Here is a 23,393-nt window from a genome sequence, read left to right on the forward strand (position 1 = left end):
ATCAATACTACATAGATTTTCATACATTTTTATAATTTCTATATTACTCATCTATTAAGAAATGCGTTATTATTGTTTTGAAAGCCTCGGGTGAGACGTTGGTTGGAGGGACGTAAGGTATTGCTAAGAAAAGCTTCTTTTTTCCACTTTTATATGTAATTCTGTATTCATTTGATGAACTTGAAATAATACGAGGATTTTTGGTTTAGACTCGACTGAACATAGTTGTTACAAGACGTACGAGTGGTAGTGATAAGCAATAGCTTGGTTTACGTTTGAGAATTTGTCTGACATATCTCTAGAAAGATCCATAAAAATTAAACATTAGTTTTTCTACTTTTTCGGTGTGAATTGCCTATGGATTTTTTTCTTGAGACATTCATCTCATTTATGTTGATATTGCACATGCAGAAGGTGCAAAATATCCTGGTACATGATATACATTAGCTTAAAGTGTCTTGTTCAGAAAGATATATACCAAGAATGCACGTTGAAAAAGAAATTGGCATTTCTTTATCTTTGGTGTGATGAACATTTTTGTGATAATTATATCAGTTAATTAGAACTAAAACTTTTCATTTATATTAGTACTGATGATTAGAGGAAATTATTTTGGGTTAAACACAACTTTTGGATATTGAAACCTCAGTGATTTGCATTCCATATCAGGATGGTGTCTAAATATGAGGGAGTTGATAGATCTAGACTTCACCAAAGAGTGTTGGCAAATCTTGTTGTGACGTAAGAGTAAATATGAGTTGGTTTGCCTCCAAAGCCTTTTTTTTTACTGAAACTGAACAGTGTAAGACTGATCCCAGTCCATGGTCATGAATACATGTCTTAGTTCATTATAATTAATTCAGTTGTACAGAAGTGCCCTTTGTTCAGCAATGATTAATGTTTTTTTTTTTGGATTTTACAGGATCTTCATAAATCTTGAGAACATTACACAGCAAAATCATTAAAGAAAATAGAAAACTTTGATGACGACCCAACTTAGTATACATGTATGTTAGAAGAAATGCTGAAAGTTGAAGAATCACAAAGGAATTCAATATTCTACCGTGAATACAATAAATGAATGAAAACCTGCACTGCCATAGATAAATTGATATTAGATGATAGTATTTTCATATTGATAGTAAGCATGATGTATGAGATTGAGTGAAGAAGACACTAACCAAGCTTGAAATGAGTCAGAAGTAGATAGTAATGAAAATGATGATAAAAAAGATACTTAGTGTGTACAGTCATGCTCTTTCACATTCATATTTATATTCTTGATAAAGAAAACATGAATTCATCATGAGAAATCCTAGTTAGTAATCCAAAGTATTTAAAATTCTGTAGATCTGAAAATAATATTTAGGGATGTGGGTACTTTTTGCATGTCCACTTAATGAGAATCACCAACAATGGATCACCAGACTCAGTTTAATCTGTCACATATCCTTGGTCAGGCAGTGGATGTTGCAAACTATAGCACCTTTCAACATCAGCTTCACAGTTATGGTAACTTAAGCACTGTTGGTAACATCACAAGTCTTGGAGGTACTACAGTAGCACCTACAGCCCAGTCTGTAACAGTACAGGATGTCACTACACCAGGTGGGCCTATAGCTGGAGCCCCAGGCATGGTCACAATGGGTTATGCTCATCCGCAGTCAGCACCAGCTCAGTCTTATCATGCTGTTTTTAATAACATGACAGTTACTCATGTTACTCCACAGATGCCACCCACACAGGTTCAGTATTTTTCATATGAGGCCCCAAGTATGAACATGAGAACACAGTCTTTGCACACTCACCACCCACACCAAGCACCACCACAGCCTTCAAATCCACAAGGCCAAGTGAAGTATGGCAACTGTTCTCTTTCCATTCAGGCTGTGAATACTACAGTTCCTCTAAACTGCTCTTTATCTTTATCAAGGGGAAGAACAGGAAAGTCAACAACCATAAAGGGATTGGAAATTACTCCTGAAAAGAATTGTGTAAAGAAAAGAAGAGTGAGGAAAGAAGGAATTAGTGTTAAGCTTGATAGAAAAAAACGTAGAAATCGTGGAGAAGCATATGTCAATGCTGCGGGAAAACTTGTTGAAGCTAAAAGATATGTGGAACGAGACTGTCAGTGTAAGAATAAATGCTTATCAAAACTTGGAACTGTGACAGATAGAGAGCATATCTTCAAGCAATTTTGGGATATTGGGGACTTTGCACAACAAAACACCTACCTCACAGAAAATGTTATTCTCATACCAAATGTAACAAAAAGAAGGAAAGCTCCATTACCTGATGACAAGAATTTGAAGACTGTCACAAGGCTGTACTATGTAAGATTATCTGTAAGTATTCAATAATATGTTTAATTATTCTCCAACAATGATATATTTAAAATGTGGTCTTGACAAATTTTTTGTGCTGAATTTCATTACACACTGCTGTTTATTACTTTGAATTTAAGTTGCATGCACAGATGTTTGATGCTCTCTTCAGTAGGATTAATGAAAGCATTTGATGTCTTGCTGTGTATTAAGATACGGGGTAGCTTGCAAGTTAGTCTTCTCCTAGGAATTTGGTACACCTTCCCTTTGCAAGCCTTTAAGTTCAGATCAGGATATAGGGCCTTAGAGCAGAAACTTCATTCCAACTACAAGTGCATGGCTGTAAGCACAAGATCTTTCTCATATAGATTGGCATGGATTTAAGATCAGTGGATAGAAAGATTATTTCAAGATAATTTTGTTTCATTATAGGTGCCATAGCAATTTTTTTTATTTTTCAGGCAATATGGACATGTGTTTTCATATGAATCCTTCACATAAAAGTTTTTCTTGTTTTCATATAACTGTTTTGTGGAATGCCTGATGTATGCTCATCATTTCTAAAACAGAAAAATCTTGATCAGTCTCACAGGACTTGTTTTTCATTAGAGAACAAAAATGACAGATTTCATCTATGATGTTAAGATTAGATGTAGCTACTGCAGTGATTGATGAAACCATTGAACTTGATTCAGATGTAGGACAGGACCATAACTTGATAATAAACTGCAAATTTGATACATTTCAGAACTGTGGCAAACAAATACGTATTTGTAAAAGCATGTTCCTGAATCTTCATGGAGTATCCAATGGTCGACTTGATCGTGTTCTGCAGGCTGTCAGTTGTGAATATCCAGAAGCACTTCAGGTAAACTGTTTGTCTTTCTCTTGTTTATTGCTTCTTTTGCATTGTATCAAGCCATAATATGCAGAACACCCTCCACCTAATGCAATCTACAGGTTTCCTTGGGTTTGTTATTAAAATACCAACACACATTTATTTTCTGTCTATTCTCCATACCTGTTGCTTTCCTGTCTCTGTTCACATTCATATTAATCACATGTACTTTGTTATTCATTTCATATCCATTGATTTTACATATCAGTGCAATTCTTTTCTTTTTCATATAGTCAACCTTTTGCTTCTTCATATTCCTGTCTCCTGGCCTTACTTTTCAATTAGTCCATTCTCCCTCCTCTTGATTCGCCTCTCATAAAACCCATTTCAGTAGCTCACATTCTCCTGGCCATTGCATTCTTATACCATATTTTGTGAGTGTTATACTAAATTATTGAAGCTTCTCACAGCATTTAGCAGAATTTCAGCTGCATCTTACATTTCTGTCACATTATGCAATTCTTTTTGCAATCCAGATGCTCCACTTTGTGTCAGAGTACTCTTTGGATGAATGTCTAAATTTAGAACAGTTTTTGTTGAATGAAAGCCTTTTGCAGGAAATACATTTGTAATTAAAGGACTGCTTTCTTATTTTGTTATTCCATATGGCTTTTGGATTTATTCATTGGAGAGTATAAGATTACCTTTAAACTACTTTTTTTGATAGCCACATATCCTGTCCAGAGTATAATGTTGCATTTCTCTTTGTCTTTAATACAGGACCGACGTGGACAACACACACCAAGTAACAAGACATCTGAGGATGATATAAATTTTGTAATTCGACACATTTTATCTTTGAAGCACATGAGTAAGGAGTCAGTCTGCATATTCTCAGATAACCAGCTGCAAGGCCTTCACCAGAGTCACATCTCCTCTGAGGTCAATGGAACTGGGGGAAAAGAATTATCAGTGAAAAAAATGTATGAATTGTATAAAAGAGTATGTCAGGAGGAGGGTAGGGCCCCTGTTAGTCTCTGGGTCTATCGTCAAACTGAGAAATCTAAGGTTAATCAGGAAAACAGCAGTAGGAATGATGCAGCCACAAAGAACAGGGATTATACAGACCCCAAAACTCAGACTGTGTCAAATACCATTGAACATAGACCCTTGACAAATAATTCAAACTTGTATAATAGTGCTGCACCAGAAATTCAAGAGCATATAATAGACTTGGAAAATAAGTCAGTTGCATCAAATACGAGGAGGAGGAAGAGAGTTGGGGACTGCAGAGTAATGTCCCGAAAGGAGAGAAAAGCAAAGAGAAATAGTGGGGCAGCATATTTCACCGCATCAGGAAAGCTTAAGGAAGAAAAATTTTATATTGACAAGGAGTGTGGGTGTAAATACAGGTGCATCCCTGAACAAGGCACCCATGAGAGTAGGAAAAGAATATTTGATAGCTTTTGGAAATTGGCAGACTTCACAAGACAGAACACTTACATTGCTCAAAAGGTGGTGCTGGTCCCCATCATGCAGAAAGATGGGGAGAAAGTGGTAGAAAAGTTTACGAGGACATATACAAGAATATACAATATACAGTTAAAGGTAATGTTAGCTATGTGATATGGAACAATGAGTAGATAGAACTGTGGATAGCAAAGGGTAAGATGGAAAGGATTGTTCAAACTCATAAAAAAGAATGATGAGGAATGAACTTTAGAAGGGAGTTCAGAACTTAGTCTCAGTCAGTTAAATGGATGTATGACTTATCTCTGGCACAGGTAAGGTTTATGGACCAGATGGCATCCATTGTCTTGTTCTGAAGGCATGTGCTGAACTTGCACCTGTGCCTGCTTGTCTGCTCTGCATCTGTTTATAAACTAACGCTTTTCCAACCTGCATTGGCACAGCTTATCCCACAGAAGGAGGACCCCTCCAATAATTGGCTTGCTGCTCTCATTTAAGTTTTTACGGTCTGAATTCATCCTCTTTTCCCATTTTCTTAAACATCTCGAATAACACAGTCCTCCTTAATAATCTGTACGCCCTCACAAGGCAAGATCCCATGGTGATATCCTTTCCAATCTTCAAACATCTGTTATGTTGTATCGCATGATATATCAGAAGCTCATGATAAACTATGGTATCAGAGTCTCATCTCCAAGCTCTCCTCCTCTAGCTTATCCCCTCACTATATTCCCTTATACCGAGCTTCCTCTTTGGTCTTTCTCATTAATTTTGAATGGATCTCCATGTTCCTTTTTCTCTATCAGTATTGGTGTTCCTCAGAATTCTGTCCTGTCTCCTTTGATCTGCCTTCTTTTTATTACTGATATCCTTTCTTCAATAGGTATTCAGAATTGCTCATGCTGACAGCTCAACATTGTATTCCTCCTCTTCCTTTAAGTATGCTCGATCCTTTCGTGCTTAATATTCATCCTGTTTTATCAGAACTTCACCCATAAACTCAGACAAGATTTCCCATAGGGGGTAGATGCATCTTGATTAAGTTTAATGCTTCTAAAATCCAGTTTCTGCCCATCTCTCTCATTCTAAATGTTCCAGCAGGGTAGCACAACGAATGGCTGAAGGCAAGCAAGTATGAATATGTACTTGTGTATATGTCTGTGTATGTGTGTGTATATATATATATATATATATTTTTTTTTTTTTTTTTTTTTTTTTTTTTTTTTTTTTTTATACTTTGTCGCTGTCTCCCGCGTTTGCGAGGTAGCGCAAGGAAACAGACGAAAGAAATGGCCCCCCCCCCCCATACACATGTACATACACACGTCCACACACGCAAATATACATACCTACACAGCTTTCCATGGTTTACCCCAGACGCTTCACATGCCTTGCTTCAATCCACTGACAGCACGTCAACCCCTGTATACCACATGACTCCAATTCACTCTATTTCTTGCCCTCCTTTCACCCTCCTGCATGTTCAGGCCCCGATCACACAAAATCTTTTTCACTCCATCTTTCCACCTCCAATTTGGTCTCCCTCTTCTCCTCGTTCCCTCCACCTCCGACACATATATCCTCTTGGTTAATCTCTCCTCACTCATTCTCTCCATGTGCCCAAACCATTTCAAAACACCCTCTTCTGCTCTCTCAACCACGCTCTTTTTATTTCCACACATCTCTCTTACCCTTACGTTACTTACTCGATCAAACCACCTCACACCACACATTGTCCTCAAACATCTCATTTCCAGCACATCCATCCTCCTGCGCACAACTCTATCCATAGCCCACGCCTCGCAACCATACAACATTGTTGGAACCACTATTCCCTCAAACATACCCATTTTTGCTTTCCGAGATAATGTTCTCGACTTCCACACATTTTTCAAGGCTCCCAAAATTTTCGCCCCCTCCCCCACCCTATGATCCACTTCCGCTTCCATGGTTCCATCCGCTGACAGATCCACTCCCAGATATCTAAAACACTTCACTTCCTCCAGTTTTTCTCCATTCAAACTCACCTCCCAATTGACTTGACCCTCACCCCTACTGTACCTAATAACCTTGCTCTTATTCACATTTACTCTCAACTTTCTTCTTCCACACACTTTACCAAACTCAGTCACCAGCTTCTGCAGTTTCTCACATGAATCAGCCACCAGCGCTGTATCATCAGCGAACAGCAACTGACTCACTTCCCAAGCTCTCTCATCCCCAACAGACTTCATACTTGCCCCTCTTTCCAGGACTCTTGCATTTACCTCCCTTACAACCCCATCCATAAACAAATTAAACAACCATGGAGACATCACACACCCCTGCCGCAAACCTACATTCACTGAGAACCAATCACTTTCCTCTCTTCCTACACGTACACATGCCTTACATCCTCGATAAAAACTTTTCACTGCTTCCAACAACTTGCCTCCCATACCATATATTCTTAATACCTTCCACAGAGCATCCCTATCAACTCTATCATATGCCTTCTCCAGATCCATAAATGCTACATACAAATCCATTTGCTTTTCTAAGTATTTCTCACATACATTCTTCAAAGCAAACACCTGATCCACACATCCTCTACCACTTCTGAAACCGCACTGCTCTTCCCCAATCTGATGCTCTGTACATGCCTTCACCCTCTCAATCAATACCCTCCCATATAATTTACCAGGAATACTCAACAAACTTATACCTCTGTAATTTGAGCACTCACTCTTATCCCCTTTGCCTTTGTACAATGGCACTATGCACGCATTCCGCCAATCCTCAGGCACCTCACCATGAGTCATACATACATTAAATAACCTTACCAACCAGTCAACAATACAGTCACCCCCTTTTTTAATAAATTCTACTGCAATACCATCCAATATATATATATATATATATATATATATGTATATGTATTGGGGGGAGGGGGTTGTTATTCCATGTGTGGCGAGGTGGCGATGGGAATAAATAAAGGCAGACAGTATGAATTATGTACATGTGTATATATGTATATGTCTGTGTGTGTATATATATATATGTATACATTGAGATGTATAGGTATGTATATTTGTGTGTGTGGACGTGTATGTATATACATATGTATGTAGGTGGGTTGGGCCATTCTTTCGTCTGTTTCCTTGGGCTACCTCGCTAACGCAGGAGACCGACAAAGCAAAATATAATAAATAAATAAATGAATGTATATGTTGATAAATATACTTGCATGTATGTGTGCATTTATGTATATATATGTGTATATGAGTGGATGGGCCATTTTTTGTCTTTTTCCTAGCACTACCTCGCTTGACATGGGAAACTGATTAAGTATGATAATGATAATAACATATGGCATTAATGGGATAGCCTTGATTAGGGCCTTAGTTGCCTGTGCCATCTAAGTTGATGTATAAAATAGTGAAACAGAAAATACAAGAGACTAGGATGGTGCAATCTTATAAAAGAACAGGATTTATGCAGTAGATGGAAGAAGTAAGTGGAGGTATTGAATTTTCGGGATCCAGGGGAAATTATGATGAAGTAGTGAAGATACTGTAAGCACACATGCACATTCACACCCAAATATGCCTGTTCCTTTGCTTGAAGTAGATTAGTCTATCAACTTAATTGTCTGTCTTTCTTTATCTCTGATGCCTATTTCTTCCAGGAACTCCCATCAAGTGGATGACCATGGCAAAAGAGCCTCCACTCATCCCTGTCCTTACATGCTTCCCTCACATAGTGGAGGCAGAATCTTTTTTAAATTGCAGTGGCTGCAATACTTCTCCATGTTCTGGACTATTAAACATACAAGCAGTTGTATTATACAGAGTTCTTTAGGGTAGTTTGGCTGAAATTTACTCCGTTACCCCTTATAATGTTTGTTTTCTAGCCAGGTGAGGAGCCAGTTCGAGTCTGCAAGAATGCTTTTCTCCAGCTGCATGGGTTATCCAACGGTCGAGTGGACCGTGTATTGCAAGCTGTAGCCTGCCAGTCACCATTTGCTCTGAAAGTAAGTATGAAAGTCAACTGATCATCTTCAGTGCTAAGAATATTTAGAAAATATTTGTGGTTAATATTATAAAACAAGACTTTGTCCTTTCCTTTCTTCTAGTTCATGGTGAAGACTTAATAATATTATTTTGTTCATTGATACCTTTTTGTATACATCAGCATTTTCAGCTTCAAGAGTGCTGAAGTACCACACAGTAGTGTAATATATTCAAAACTAATTTGTCAAGTTTTGTATGATAATTTCATGAATATTACTGGAGTAACAAATTATATATTTATAGACAAAGAAAGACCCATTCCCTCATATACACACATATATGCATACACACTCAAATATGTATATATTTTTTTTTCATACTATTCGCGATTTCCTGCATAAGCAAGATAGCGTTAAGAACAGAGGACTAAGCCTTTGAGGGGATATCCTCACTTGACCCCCTTCTCTGTTCCTTCTTTTGGAAGATTAAAAATGAGAGGGGAGGATTTCCAGCCCCCCCGCTCTCTCCCCTTTTAGTCGCCTTCTACAAGACAGGGAATATGTGGGAAGTATTCTTTCTTTCCTATCCCCAGGGATTGTATATGTATATGTACATACATATACATATCGACAAATACACATATACATGCACACACATTTATATACATATGTATATACTCATACTCGCTTGCCTTCATCCATTCTCAGCACCACCCCACCCCACAGGAAATAGCATTGCCACCCCCGTGTCAACAAGGTATCCCCAGGAAAACTGAAAAAAAAGCCACATTTGCTCACATTCGTTCTCAAGCTGTCATGTGTGATGCACCGAAACCACAATTCCTTATCCACATCCAGGCCTCACAGACCTTTCCATGGTTTACCCCATATGTTTCAAATGCCCTAGGTCAGCCCACTGACAGCATGTTGACCCCAGTATACTACATCATTCCATTCCAACTGCTCAAAGTGCCCCTCACTCCATTCTCCCACTTATAAATATATTGATATCTTCTTTAGAAACAGATGCACTCTATACTGTAGACAGTGAAAATTGCATTAGAGGAGCACTGATATAATGGTGTCTCTGAGTCTTGGTTAGAATGTGTAGTTCTGGGAACAACAATAAGATAGTAATGTCTTGCTGTTATTTAAAGGTAGTTTTAATATGCAGAATAACATAGTAACCATTGATAGTATTGACACCATTTTTATGGAAATTAGAAATAAACTTCATAAGGAAAGATAGGATTAGTTCACAGGCTCATTTATACAAACACAAAAAGTAGACAAAAGATTTTATGAATTGTGAACAAAAACTTTATGTACCAAGTTTGATTATAATGAGAGGTTTTAACATACTTTGCTGATACTTGCCTGACATTTCCTTAATATAGTAAATTTATAGACTGCATGCAATACGAACATATTAGACTTAGTTTTAGGTACAAACAAGTATCTCGTCAATAATGTGCCAATGGAGGAAAGTTTGGTAAGTTATCACTGATGGATACTTTTAAGGTAGCTTTCAATATTTTTGACCATGATCAAAATGACACTCATGAAATGATATAGATTTTAGACTTACATACTTTAATGTGTGGATTGATAAGCAGGGATGATGTCATAAATGAAGAATTTGGATGTAGCTTGGAAAAGTTTCTTTGATACATAGAAAGTAGTGAAGGGAACATATTTGCCATTGCAGATCAACACTTTTCAGGGCAGCAAATAATGGTACAACAGTGAAATAACGAATGTTATGTTGTCTAAGAAAATAACATGCAAGCAGTAATCATCATAATAGATTAGTTTACATGAATTTGTTTAGGAAAGGAAAAAACTTATACATTAAAGAGAACATTCGTGTGAAATATGTGTGAATGAAAAATAGCAAAAGAAACTCTAGAGAATTTTGCATAGAAACTGTGTGTGGGATGAAGTTTACTGCATTTCGAGATTTATGGACAGGATGTTAAATATCTAATTCAGTCATGGAAGTTTTCAAAGTTTGCTGGAGGAATGGTAAAAGTTCTTTGTTTTTTGATAGAAATGTTCAATAGACCTGATCATTAGTATAATCAGTATGGTGGTAGCACTAGTGATTATCTGCGTGAATATTGAATAGGAATATATTTTCTTAATTATAACCTTTCATTAGGTGTGTACTTTTTGAAGACAATTGCTCTTTAATGTTGTTGGGAGGATAGAAGAATTATGATTGTGTTAAGTCTTAAAGTGAAATGACTGTGTAGAATGGGAATCGGAAGGACAATGAAAGGTGTTCATGAGAAGCTTGCAAGTATATATGAATGAGTATATCAAAGTAGTGGCTTTAATCTCGAGAGTGATGTGTGCATTAGCAACTAACTCATATGTAGGAAACAAAGTCTTGCTTATTTGTTGAAGTAGTGAGGTCAATAGTTTGACTGGATATCCTGGAAGGATTGGTTGTGTGAGGATGATGTTTACTTTATTGTCAAATCTTTTATGGTGGTCTGAGTTGCCGTAACTGGGATAGGTTGAAAGTGTGTTTCTTTTGAGTACTGTATTTCATTTTCACGATAGAGAAAATATACTGTCTGCAAAGCATGCAAAAGATTTGTTACTGGTTGGAAAGGTTGTATTATTATCTTTAGTTAATTGAATTGTCATCCTTGAATTTTACATATTACACAGGATCGACGTGGGCATCATTCACCAAAAAACAAGACCCAAGAAGAGGACATAGACTATGCTTGCTGTCATATAAGATCATTCCCTATAGAGAGCTGTAATAGTGAGATCACTGGCACCAACAGACTCTTTCTGCCACATAATCTCAATGTAGAAAAGATGTACCGCATGTATAAGGAGCAGTGTTCCAGAGATAAAAGAATTCCAATTGGCAGTTTTGTCTACAGGAAAATTTTGAAAGAAAGGTATGAACATGTTATATAAAGGTGAAAACTGTAACTCGTAAGTTGTCATTAAAATTTATGGTACCATGATTGAAATTGGTGTATTGTAGTGCACAGTTACATGAAAAATATGGACATAGGTGAATTTCTCTTCAATGGATGATGTGATATGTAACTTATATCCTTTGTTTTAAAGCAGATGTAGGGTGAAATTGATTTTATTGAATGTTACCATATCCAGCCTGTAATATCCACACAGTTTTTTTATATCTATCTATCTGTCAATCTCTGTATATCTGATCCTTGTTTCCTCTGGGAACTTCCTCAAGGGTGTAGCCACAACAAAAGTCTGTATAACTGGTAAATACCAGTGCTGTTTCTTAGCTTTCAGTGCGTCACCCTTAACGTGCTGCTTGTAGAAGGCAACTCAGATGCAGTGTTTTCAGAGGCTCCTACCAACAACTACTACAAATTACACTCAGGGTTTCTGTACCCTTACAAGTTGTTTGTTTCTTTACACAAGGAGAGGTAAACAGTATAAAAGAAACTTAGCTTTGTAATAGCCAGGGAGGGGCTACTTCTTCCCAGCTGTCAAAGATAAGAGTGGACATTGTTGCTTTCATGTATGACGAAATATTTTTCTCCTTAAGGTATGAAATGACTTTGATATTACTTGTTTTATATTAATTTGGACAGTGTGTCTGATATACAAATGATAATTGATACTATGTACAACACTGCTGTATAGTCTTTGAAATCATGTGTGAAAATGTCAGAAAGGGGTTTATGAAAGTTCATGTTTGCTTCTCTTTAAAATACTGGAAGGGATCTCCTCTCAAAGTGTCCCCTTATGTGGGGATTTATGTTGTCTTATTATCTGTTTTTGTTTGTTGGGAGGGAATGGTATGCTCATAAAACCCTATCTTTTAGTCTCTTTTTTGCTGTGTTAACTCTTAAATTTTTTGATGCTTTGTGCAGTGTTTCTGCAGTTAGCTAGTTCCCCATGTCCACTGCTATTTTACTTTAGAGTATTTTCTCTTGTATTTTCTCTCTTTTCATGCCTAATGTCTTGTTATGTCAATAGTGAATTAGATACTTCATGTCTCAAAGAAATGTTCATTATGATCATTATCATATCAAGTTACAAAATCAAAAATTGTAATCTTCTTGCATTTTCTTTCTTTCTTCTCATGTAAGGGAGTGCGTGCTTTTATCCTTATCCTTTTCTTGTAACATAGCTATCATACATCAGGTACAGTTTTTGGTTGATTGCCATTGTACCTACTCTAGCAAATCTGTGTCTGTTGAAGTAAGGAAATGAAATGTTTACGGACAATATGTAGTGTAAGGTGGTTTGATTAAGTAATGAAAGGGTAGGAGGGATATGTGGAAATAAGAAGTATAGTTAAGAGAGCAGAGGAGTGTGTTGAAATGGTTTGGACATATAGAGAGAATGAGTGAGGAAAGGCTGAGAAAGAGCATGTATGTGTCAGAGTTGGAACACAGAGAAGCAGATCAAATTGAAGGTGGAAGGATGGAGTGAAAAAGATTTTGAGCGAGCAGGGCCTGAACATGCAGGAGGGTGTGAGAGGTGCAAGGAATAGAGTGAACTGGAACAATGTGGTATACCGGGGTTGACGTGCTGTCAGTGGACTGAACCAGAACATTTGAAATGTCTTAGGTAAACCATGGAAAGGTTTGAGGGGCCTGGATGTGGGTAGGGAGTTGTGGTATAGGTGTGTTACTCAAAACAGCCAGACTTACTGTGAACGAATGTGGCCTTTTTTTCTGTTTTCTTGGTGCTACCTTGCTGATGCAGGGAGTGGCGATGCTGCTTCCTGTGGAGGTGGGTGGCGCCGGGAATGGATGTGTATGGCTGTGTATGCATATGTATATGTGTATATGTTGATAAGTATAATGTATATGTACGTATATGGGCACGTATGTATGTATGTGTCTGTATGAGTGGATGGGTCTTTCTTTGTCTATTTCCTAGCATTACCTCATTGATGCAGGAAACAATGATCAAGTATAATGATAGAAAATACTTTGATTTTATGATGATATATTCATAAATGTTTATTGGACATATTGTTGAACTTGATCACAGTTTTGATTTGCTTCTAATATACACTGTTTCTCCTTTACTACTCTTAGAATGTGGTTCTGGTGACATGCCAGGTATGTTGTCTACTCCTATGTCTCTCACATGTAGAGTTGCAGTTTGCTGTTTTAGATTATATGCATAATCCAGAATCATTTTATTGTGTTCTTCCATACTTCAGCTGCACTGGGCAAACTGAATTTCATAATCATGTATGTGACAAAGGCTGGACCCTGTTTAAGTCTTGTTTGAATTGTTCTGATATGTTTAACATCATCTCCAAACGTATTCAGGTATAGCTCTAGTCCATTAACTTAAAGTATCAGTTACCTTTAGGCTCAGCCTTGCAAGATACTGCTTTAATAGTTCAACCTAGTTTGGAGAGGAAACTCATATATGTAATTTGTGACCTACCAAAATAGTTCTCTAAAGTCTGCCTGGATTTTTTTTTCTAATCAAAATAATCATTATGAAAGTTAGAATGAAAGGAGAAACTTAACCACCGTATGTTAATCTCTGTTTCTCTATTAGCCTATCATCATTACATTATCTTGATTTTCTTAATTGTGCTTTATGATTGTTTACCATGAAATTTGATTTAAACATAGTCATAGCTTCACTTCAGTTATGAACTTGACCCTGACATGTAAATCCAAACATTTGCTTTGACACATCCTGTATAAGTTCTCATCTTTCGTGATACCATACTGTAATTTTTTTCTGAGATTAGGAAAGTGATGAGTGCTGTGCACTAGCCCTGCATTGTAGCAAAAAGTTAGGGGCAATATGTAAAAGTTGTATGTTGGAACATTAGACAGGAGCATTAAGGAGAAACTTTTGGTAGAAGTAGCAGGTGGGAACATTAGGTAGGAGCATTAGGTAGAAGTAGTAGGTTGGAGCATTATGCAAGAACATTAGGTAGTAGTCATTAGGAACTCTTAGGTAGGAGCCTCTGGAAACACTGCTTAGAGTTGCCCTTTGCAAGTGGCTTGTTAAGGGCAAGACACTAAAGGCTAAAAAGCAACACTGGAGTTCATCAGTTATGGAGACTTGCTGTGCTCACCCCATTGAGGGAATTTGGTGAGGAATGGGCATCAGAGATATTGATATACAAGAAAGGTACCTCTTCTCTCATTAAGATGCTCACTTTTCTTCTCTCATTAAGATGCTCACTTTCCTTCTCTCATTAAGATGCTCACTTTTCTTCTCTCATTAAGATGCTCACTTTTTTCTCATTGAAATGCTCACTTTTTGCTACCATAACTATTGATTGTTTTTGTTTTCAAATCAGACTTAATTTTGTACTCAGTGATTTTATTGATTTTCGTTGTACCTTTAATTTCCTGTTTGACTTCCTGATCAGAATCAACCTTTCTAATAAATACCACTCTATAGTATTTGTTATTTCAAATGAAGTGGTACAAACAAGAATTCTTTTCATAATTTTCCATGCTGAAAGTTAAAGTTGTCTCTTATTGCAGCACTTCCTGATTGACCAATTTATGCATAATACTACTAATTATGGGTCATACTTGATGGTTTTCTTGGTTATTGTTTGCTCTGAGTTATTGTAGAAACTTGTCATTGTAGGTCATCAGTGTCTAATCATGATGATTAGACTTTTCTCTATTTACATGTTGGGCATGGTTGAGCTTATAATTTTTTGTTTTTCATAACATTATTTGTTAAACTTGATTTATCACATAACCACCATATGAACATTATGATTTTCTTCATTTATGCATGCACTTTGGCAGTTCAGCTTTTTAGCATCCCCACTCAGCATTAGACATTGCCGTTTTTACTTTCAGATTTAACTGTGTCATAAAATCACCAGCCAACAAAACCCCAGAGAAGGACCTGGAGTACGCTTATCAACACATCCAGTCATGCACAACAGTTACAGGTGAGTTCACCCTAGTTGTAAGAGTTCTAGTAAGGTGATGTTCTTAGTCGTGATTTCAGCCCACTTTTAAAGAATCGAAAGATTTTTGTGTTCTTAATCTTTAACTTAATGATCTTTGATACATGCATTGGGTATGTTGTATGCCAATCTGTTGTGTGTTGTCTGCATACTGTATTAGATAAGCATATCTCTACACCGTCTTTTTTTGTATGGCCTTGATTAGGGCATGCTTTACCCATTCGTGTTGGTCACTATAAAACATTCATATCACTATGTTAAGATTTAGATTGTAACATAATGAGAATATTGAAATAAAATGAAGAGTGAAAAAAGAAGAAAATCTAGAAAGAGGAACGTAGGAATAAGAATTTCAGTCTTTTATCAGAAGCTATGAAAAATTATTATAGGTCTCATTGATGGATGTAGGAGCTATGGTATTAATCCATTGATTTCATATATTTTAATTATGAATGCTGCTCAGTTTACCGGATTGATGGTATTGTTGTGTATGTCAGTTTTGTTCTACATTTAACATTGAGCTGCGGGGACTCCAGATTTTGATGACTTCTCACAAAGTGAACCACATATTATATGAAAGTCCTATATATGACGACAAAGTGACTGCCATGCTACCCATAGTAATTGACAAGAGTATTAGCTAGTTTAGAAAGATATATTCACATAACAGCTATGACTAGATAGAAGGATTGTCTCTTCAGGCTTCCTCATGATACTAGCTCTCTGAATTAACCAACTTTATGGTACATATGTGAGCATTATGCAATCTTGGTTCCAGTGAAGAACATAATTGGTTGCTTGGTATTTAATCTTATGGCAGTCATCATTGCTGCCCCATTTGCTGATTCTGTAGAGCTGATTAGCCTGATTATTTTTAAAACGAAAGCAAGGTTTTAAGGATGTGCGGATATAAAGTGGTGTTTATTGAGTTACTTCACCAGGATCAGAACTGAGCCACATCAAGTCAGCCAGCTTGTCAGCTGTCAGAAAATTATAGTTGATATGGATCTATCTCCACTTGATAACCTCTAGTAGTTGTAAGTGTTTTGCTTCCTGTTCATAGGATTTTAGACTTTAATGCTCAACCAAATGGTATTCAGAGTCTGCATGCAATTTACATTTCACTTTGTTTCAAGTATATTAAGTGTCCAAGTGGGCCTGCATTGTGTTTCCCACCTGGCTTATTGGCTGTTGACAGCGGTTGATTGTTTGCATAATTCTGATAAGCTTTATCAGTAGGTGTCAACCCTTACCTAATGCAGTTTTGTATAGTGAAAAATATTTTGTTTCTTGATTTGTTCTAAGGTGAAAAATTTGTTACTTGCATCCCCTTTGTTTTTGTTGAAAGGTATGGAGAGTACTCAGGAATGCCTTATGAGGTAGTTGTGGCTGATGCTTATCTCCATGATAAGCAGTAGGATATTTTAAGGAACTCGTTATTGTGAATCCACAGATCATGACATTCAATGTTCAACTTTGAACAGCAGGCAGCTTCATTAAGGCATGCTGCCTAGTTGATTTATAGTGATGCGTAGTTAGTTGCTCTTGTTTTTATTAATTTTAATTCATGTGTCTGAAAAACTCTCACATAAATCAATCGGAGTGCATTGAGTATGTATAATTTTTAGCAAGGCACATTAGTTACCTGAACTCTGCTGTCACAGCCCCTGTTTGACATGAGAATATGTCCTTATTAAAGGGAAATCTTAATTTCCATAGACTGTTTGTGATTAGCATAACATGATTGGAAGGGTGTTACTGGATTCCACTTGCTTGAGCTTACAATGCAAGTGAAAAGTCACCTTTAGCAAGGCTGGATCATTAAGAGTACAGTCTCTTCAAAGTACTTCTGACTCCAAAGGAGTCTTTATTTCCCTGCTGCTGGAAGTGACATAGTCCTGGCTTCAGAAACCTTTAGAAATGCTCTGTTTAACAGGGATTGTTTCATAGAAATTAATCCTGCAATAATTGTAAATAAATAACAGTGATTGTAAGCATATTTCTTTAAATGGTGTAGCATACACAGGCCTTTGTCAGTCAGCTTATATAACTTTAGTCTTTTGTATGGTATTTCTCTGCCTTTCATGTTTTAAGTGAGTTATGAATCCTAAAAGGAAAGAACGGAACAGTAGTTATATAAAAGGAATTAAGAAATAAGTGTACTGAAAATCCACAAAATTCACATCCTTGGTATGAGAACATGAAAGCATTCATGGCAAAAGTCTGAGTCATATCCACTGCATGAAACTTAGCCTTCCTACTTTCCATTGATTGGTAAACATCTATCATTGGAAAGTATGAAAGCTAAGTTTCCTGTTGTTGATATAGCTTATACTTGAATGCTTTTATGCTCTCGTACCAAAGGTTGTGAATTTTGTGGATTTTCAAACGATAATTAGGTATAGTGTTAATGTTCTGATCCCCCATACTTCTCTTAATGATTTTACAGAAACTCTGATCATGGGCACAGTGAGTCTCATTTTCAATGAATGGAGAGCATTTCAGACACTGGGTAATGTTCCTTTGGGGAAGGAGAACTACCAGGCTTGTGATGAACAGAATTTTTTTTATTCTGAACTCTTTGACATATTTGTAGCAGCTGAAGCATGAAAATTGTCAAAGAGATTATTGAAAATGTAATAAAGATTATTCAGTAGAACAAAAAGTTATGTTTAAAAACATAGCAAGAAACTTCCACACCTAGAGTGTGTTTACAGGCACTAATAATGTGTTGTTTAACTAGGAATTGAGTCTTCAAATATAATAGGATTATCATCCTCAAGCTATCACTAGAAAGACAGTTATTTATTGTAAAATTATATTAGTTTGGAAGGATATTGCACGAATCTGAATGTTTTTGTATTTCTGATGAGGAGGGATGTACAGTCTTGCTCAACTGACCCAAATGCACATCCATAAGGTGCTGCCTGTATGCCCTGCTTGGCCACGTGAACAGAGAAAATGATAGACAACAATCTAGGGTAGGTCAGCTGACCCAAGGTCTTTAAAAAGGAAAAAGATGAGTTGATCTTAACTGAGTTTAAAGGTACAAATCGAACTTCATATGGCGATAAAACTTACAAAAAAATTTTTGAAGGGTTCCTCTGATCTTTAGGGTCATTTCTTCCAGATATAGGGCATCGTCTCATTTTTCTTGTAAATTTTTAAAACTTTCACCTGCATTTCATGAAAGCTTGATATTGAATTTTGTCACGCAATTTTTTTGCATACGTTTTTCTTTCACCTAAGAAGGCTTTGATTAGGTCATATTTTGCCTCCGCTATTTAGGTTATTAGTAAGAAAAAACTTTTCAGTTCAGGAACTTAATATATTCAGTATATCAGGGTTATGTCATTCAGTTAAGTGATTGGCAGACTAACAAAGACTTTTTTGTCAAAGTCATGTAAATGAAACATTTTTCAGAAATCTTGGGTTTCTTACAAAACTGTAGAATGGTATTAAACTATTTGGATTATTGGAAAATGTAAACTCTATAAACCACATTGGACAGGGGGATACATATAATTAGGCTATGGGGCTGTGTTTACTTGGTCTGTTATAAATAGGAATCAAGAAAATAGGCAAGTAAAGCAGGTTTTAGTTCCTTACGTCCATTTTCAAGAGATACTCAGGACTGCACAATTTTATCATGCTTTGCTTTGTTGGCTTTCCTTGGGGATGGGAGAAATAATGTTACCTACACATCTGTTGTGTTTCCTAAAGGGCAACGAAGAGGGGTGGAAGCAGGGGCCTGGAAATCCTCCTGAGCCAGTTATGATTTTATCCCCCTTAGGCACATTTGTCTTTTCTAGGCACTACCTCACTTATGCTGGAAATAGCAAACAAGCATGAAAGAGAGAAAGAATGGAAAACTTTAACTCATTTTCCCAAATTTTTATCTCCCTTGAACTTTGTTATACCTCATAGTTTTGTCAATACATTCTATTAGCACTCTTGATACCACATCCCAGTTAAAGTGAGGACCTGAATTGCTTATTTCTCTCTTACCTCAAATCTTTGCCAGACCTACATTACTCATTGTAGCAACGTCCTCAACTCCAAAGAGCATTAGCAATTTGCTGACTCGCCTCTACATCTTCCTGCTAAAATTTCACAAACACAACTAAATGAGAGACAGCATGGTTTTAGGGAGGGGAGGTCACGTAACAAACCTCTTAGATTTCTGTGAGAGAGAGGTCTGTCTTAGACTAAAGGGAAGGTTGCGTGGATTGTTTATATCAATTTGCCAGAAAGCATTTAACAGTGTACCAAGTAGGAAGCTGATTAAGAAGCTGGATCACCCAGTAGGCACAAAAGGGAAACTTCTTTGATGGATAAAAGATTATCTAAGAGGAAGGGTTAAGGGATGCCTGTCAGAGGAACCTTCTCAAAATGGTGGAAGCCACCAGCAGAGTGCCATAGGATTTTGTTATAGGACCATTACATAGTTTATGTAAATGACTGGCTAACAATCTAGACTCCTACCTGAATATGTTTGCAGATAATGCTAAGGTTATGAGGAAATGGAAAGTGTGGAGGGTTGCATCACATTATGAATGGACCTTGACCAACTCTGAAGTTTGTTTGAGAAATGGTTGATTAAGTTCGACCAAGCAAATTTTGAATAATAAGGATGGGTCACAGTGAAAGAAGGCCTTGATATGATAGTCATCTAGCAGGAAACAAGCTGCAGGAATCTGTATGTGAGAAAGGCTTGGGAGTCCACATTTTCCCAGCTTGTTCACTTGAGTCCAAACTTAGAAGAATAGTTAAGGAGATTAACTGTGTGCTGGAAAATATTAGAATAGCACTTAAGCTCCAGGGTAAAGAATTAATCATCAAGGTGTTCACATCTTATATTTGGCTAAAACTAGATTACACTTCTCAAGTTTGGTTACTAAACCTAGAGAAGCACAAAGGGCTGCTAGAGAAAGTCTAGAGGAGAGCAGGAAAAATTTGTTCCAGAATTAAGAAAGGTAAATTACAAGGAAAAACTAGAGGCTCTGAAAAAAAAAAAAAACTTCCCCTTCCTCCCTCCCTGGAAGAGAGAAGAGTGAGGATTTACTTGAAAACAACCTTCAAGATTTCAAATCAGATTGTTGACAGTGAACATTTCTTCAAGTGATATAGGGATAGAGTGACCAAAGGACATACAATGAAAGTAAGCAAGAAACTTGTTGAAAAAGATGTAAGGAAGTACGTGTATACAGATACATCACCGATTTTCCGGCACTCTTGGTTCCAAAGCCTTGCCGGATTAACCATTTTGCTGGACCAACCATGGTCACATAATAATGATTCATCAACACACCTCTAACCCACTAATTATAGATCTCCCATGTGTCTAAAGTATACCATGGGCTGCTAGAAGTTTAAATTAAACAAATATTAAATGTTTGTGCACCCTAAGATGGTAAGTCTGTTCCTAGATTGTTTGATTCCTGTGGGGTCTTCTTCATCTTCTGTTGTTAGTGTTTTCTTAGGTGTGTATATCCAGAATAGTGCAGCTTCGTCTGCATTTTACACCTGCTCAGGACTGAGGTGCTCATCGGCTATGAGTTTCGCAAATTCGTCCACATACTCAGCAGCTCTTTCGTGGTTTGCAGACCGCTTTTCTCCACACACTTTATTCATGGAAATTCCATGACATTTCTTGAATCTTTGAAGCCATCCTTCACTATAGTCACACTAACGTTATGATTTTTTAAGTTCTTTATGGAACAACTTGATCATGCTAAGTACTCTTACCATCTTTCATAGTTTTTCTAATCATCATTTGCTTCTTGGAATCGCTGTCTGCCTAGAGTTTTGATATTTTCTCCCTTTGCTTCTTTATATCATTAACAGTTGATGAACTATTACTGTAGATGTCACACAGCTTACACACCAAAACACCACAATTCATTTTTTCAACAGTTCTACTGTATCTTGGATCAATATGGACTGGTGATTATGTTTGACACAATGACTGACACTCTCACATGTCTTAGAAGCCATAGCTAGGGTTATATTTAAGCAAAATAAGCTAAGAATTTCACAGAATTGTGGTATCACCACCAACAAGTGCAGCGTAAAGAATGTAAATAAGTGCGCCCTACACACAACGCCATCTGTGGCCGCCCAGTAAACTAATCTGGTGGCTGCGGTAATTTCAAGTTCCCTCAAATAATTTTGTCCGGACTAAAGGAGGTGCTGAGGCATCAGTTATCAGAAATTCGGTGGTGTACCTATAGTATATGAGTAATGGATGAATGGAATAAACTGGCTGAAGACATGGTTACTGCAGACAGCATGTAAGAATTCAGTAAGTTGTATGACAAAGAATGTTTGAGAAATGCTGCCCCATGAATGTAAAACTCCCTCTCTCATATGGCTCTCTCTCTCTCTCTCTCTCTCTCTCTCTCTCTCTCTCTCTCTCTTGAAAAAATAAACTGCCCCATATCCTTATTATCTGTGCAGAAATTGCTTACAAAGACACTGTGCTTTTCATTTTTATTCCCAATCAGGAAAGTCTTACTACTTGACTGCAGTCATATTATGTACTAAATGTCTATCACTTTCAGTTGACCCTGATTGTAATCAGCACACTTCACAAATCAAATAATCAGATTGTGATATTCATTTGCTGTTTATTTTAGTGTTACTTTGTAATATGAATTATTTGAACTTTGATAATTCCATGGTTGACACAGCCAACTCTATGCTGATGTAAAAACTGAAGTAGATTTTTAACAGTTCACCAGAAAGATGATCCTGGAATACAACCAAACCAGAGTGGTACCATACAAGAAACTAGTGTAAAGAAACTGCATAAAGTGTATGTGGACAAGTGTATTCAAGAAGGGAAGAAACCTGTTGGCATCGATGTCTACAGGAAAATATTCAATTCGAAGTTCCATCTTAAGCAAGACTTGAAGCACCTCATGTATCAGTCATAGCAAATTGGATATGAGATAGGTGAAAGTTACTCTGTTACTTATTCCATATTTCACAGTTTATTATAGTTTCTGATGTGTTCTACCTACATAGTTATCTGAACCTCACCACTACATGGATGGATTCCTGTTGCTTAAAGAAGTGTAAATGAATAATGTTGATTTCCATCCAGTTAACGCTTAGCTGCAGATATTTATATGTATCATCTTATCTGAAGACATTTTTCTAATGTTTCCACATCATATATGTGACTGTATTTTACTAAAAAGATGCATGATAATAAATTATTTTAGCATTAAGCTATTTGTTTTGTTTACTGGTGCTTACATCCAAGATACAGATCCATGTACTTTAGTTTAATCCCTTAACTAGACCACACATAGATATACGCTGCTTGGTAAAGGGAATGCCACATAGGTCTATTGTCTCTGTTTTTACACAAACAATTGAAATGTATTTTTATAAGTTTGTTGAGTATTCCTGGGAAATTATATGGGAAGGTATTGATTGAGAGGCTAAAGGCATGTACAGAGCATCAGACTGGGGAAGAGCAGTGTGGTTTTAGAAGTGGTAGAGGATGTGTGGATCAAGTGTTTGCTTTGAAGAATGTATGTGAGAAATACATCGAAAAACAAATGGATTTGTATGTAGCATTTATGGATCTTGGGAAGGCATATGATAGGGTTGATGGAGATGCTTTGTGGAGGGTTTTAAGAGTATATATATGGTGTGGGAGGTAAGTTGCCAAAAGCAGTGAAAATTTTTTACCAAGGATGTAAGGCATGTGTACGAGTAGGAAGAGAGGAGAGTGATTGGTTTTCAGTGAATGTTGGTCTGTGGCAGGGATGTGTGATGCCCCCATGATTGTTTAATTTCATGGATGGGGTGGTCTGTTGTGGATGAGAG

General features: G+C 36.9%; 1 protein-coding gene across 1 annotated transcript; it reads left to right on the top strand.

Annotated features, from left to right (window-relative positions):
- Positions 1–71: 71 nt before the first annotated feature.
- Positions 72–22,788, top strand: LOC139756728 (uncharacterized). The gene is made up of 8 exons (XM_071676435.1): positions 72–117; positions 923–2,345; positions 3,073–3,192; positions 3,943–4,770; positions 8,525–8,644; positions 11,303–11,544; positions 15,439–15,533; positions 22,287–22,788. Exons 2-8 carry the CDS (start codon positions 1,416–1,418, stop codon positions 22,487–22,489), a joined length of 2,538 nt encoding a protein of 845 aa, XP_071532536.1. The 5' UTR covers positions 72–117; positions 923–1,415; the 3' UTR covers positions 22,490–22,788.
- The last annotated feature ends 605 nt before the right edge of the window (positions 22,789–23,393 follow it).

The sequence above is a fragment of the Panulirus ornatus genome, chromosome 23, assembly GCF_036320965.1.
Source record: "Panulirus ornatus isolate Po-2019 chromosome 23, ASM3632096v1, whole genome shotgun sequence".
In the NCBI taxonomy this organism is placed as follows: Eukaryota; Metazoa; Arthropoda; class Malacostraca; order Decapoda; family Palinuridae; genus Panulirus; species Panulirus ornatus.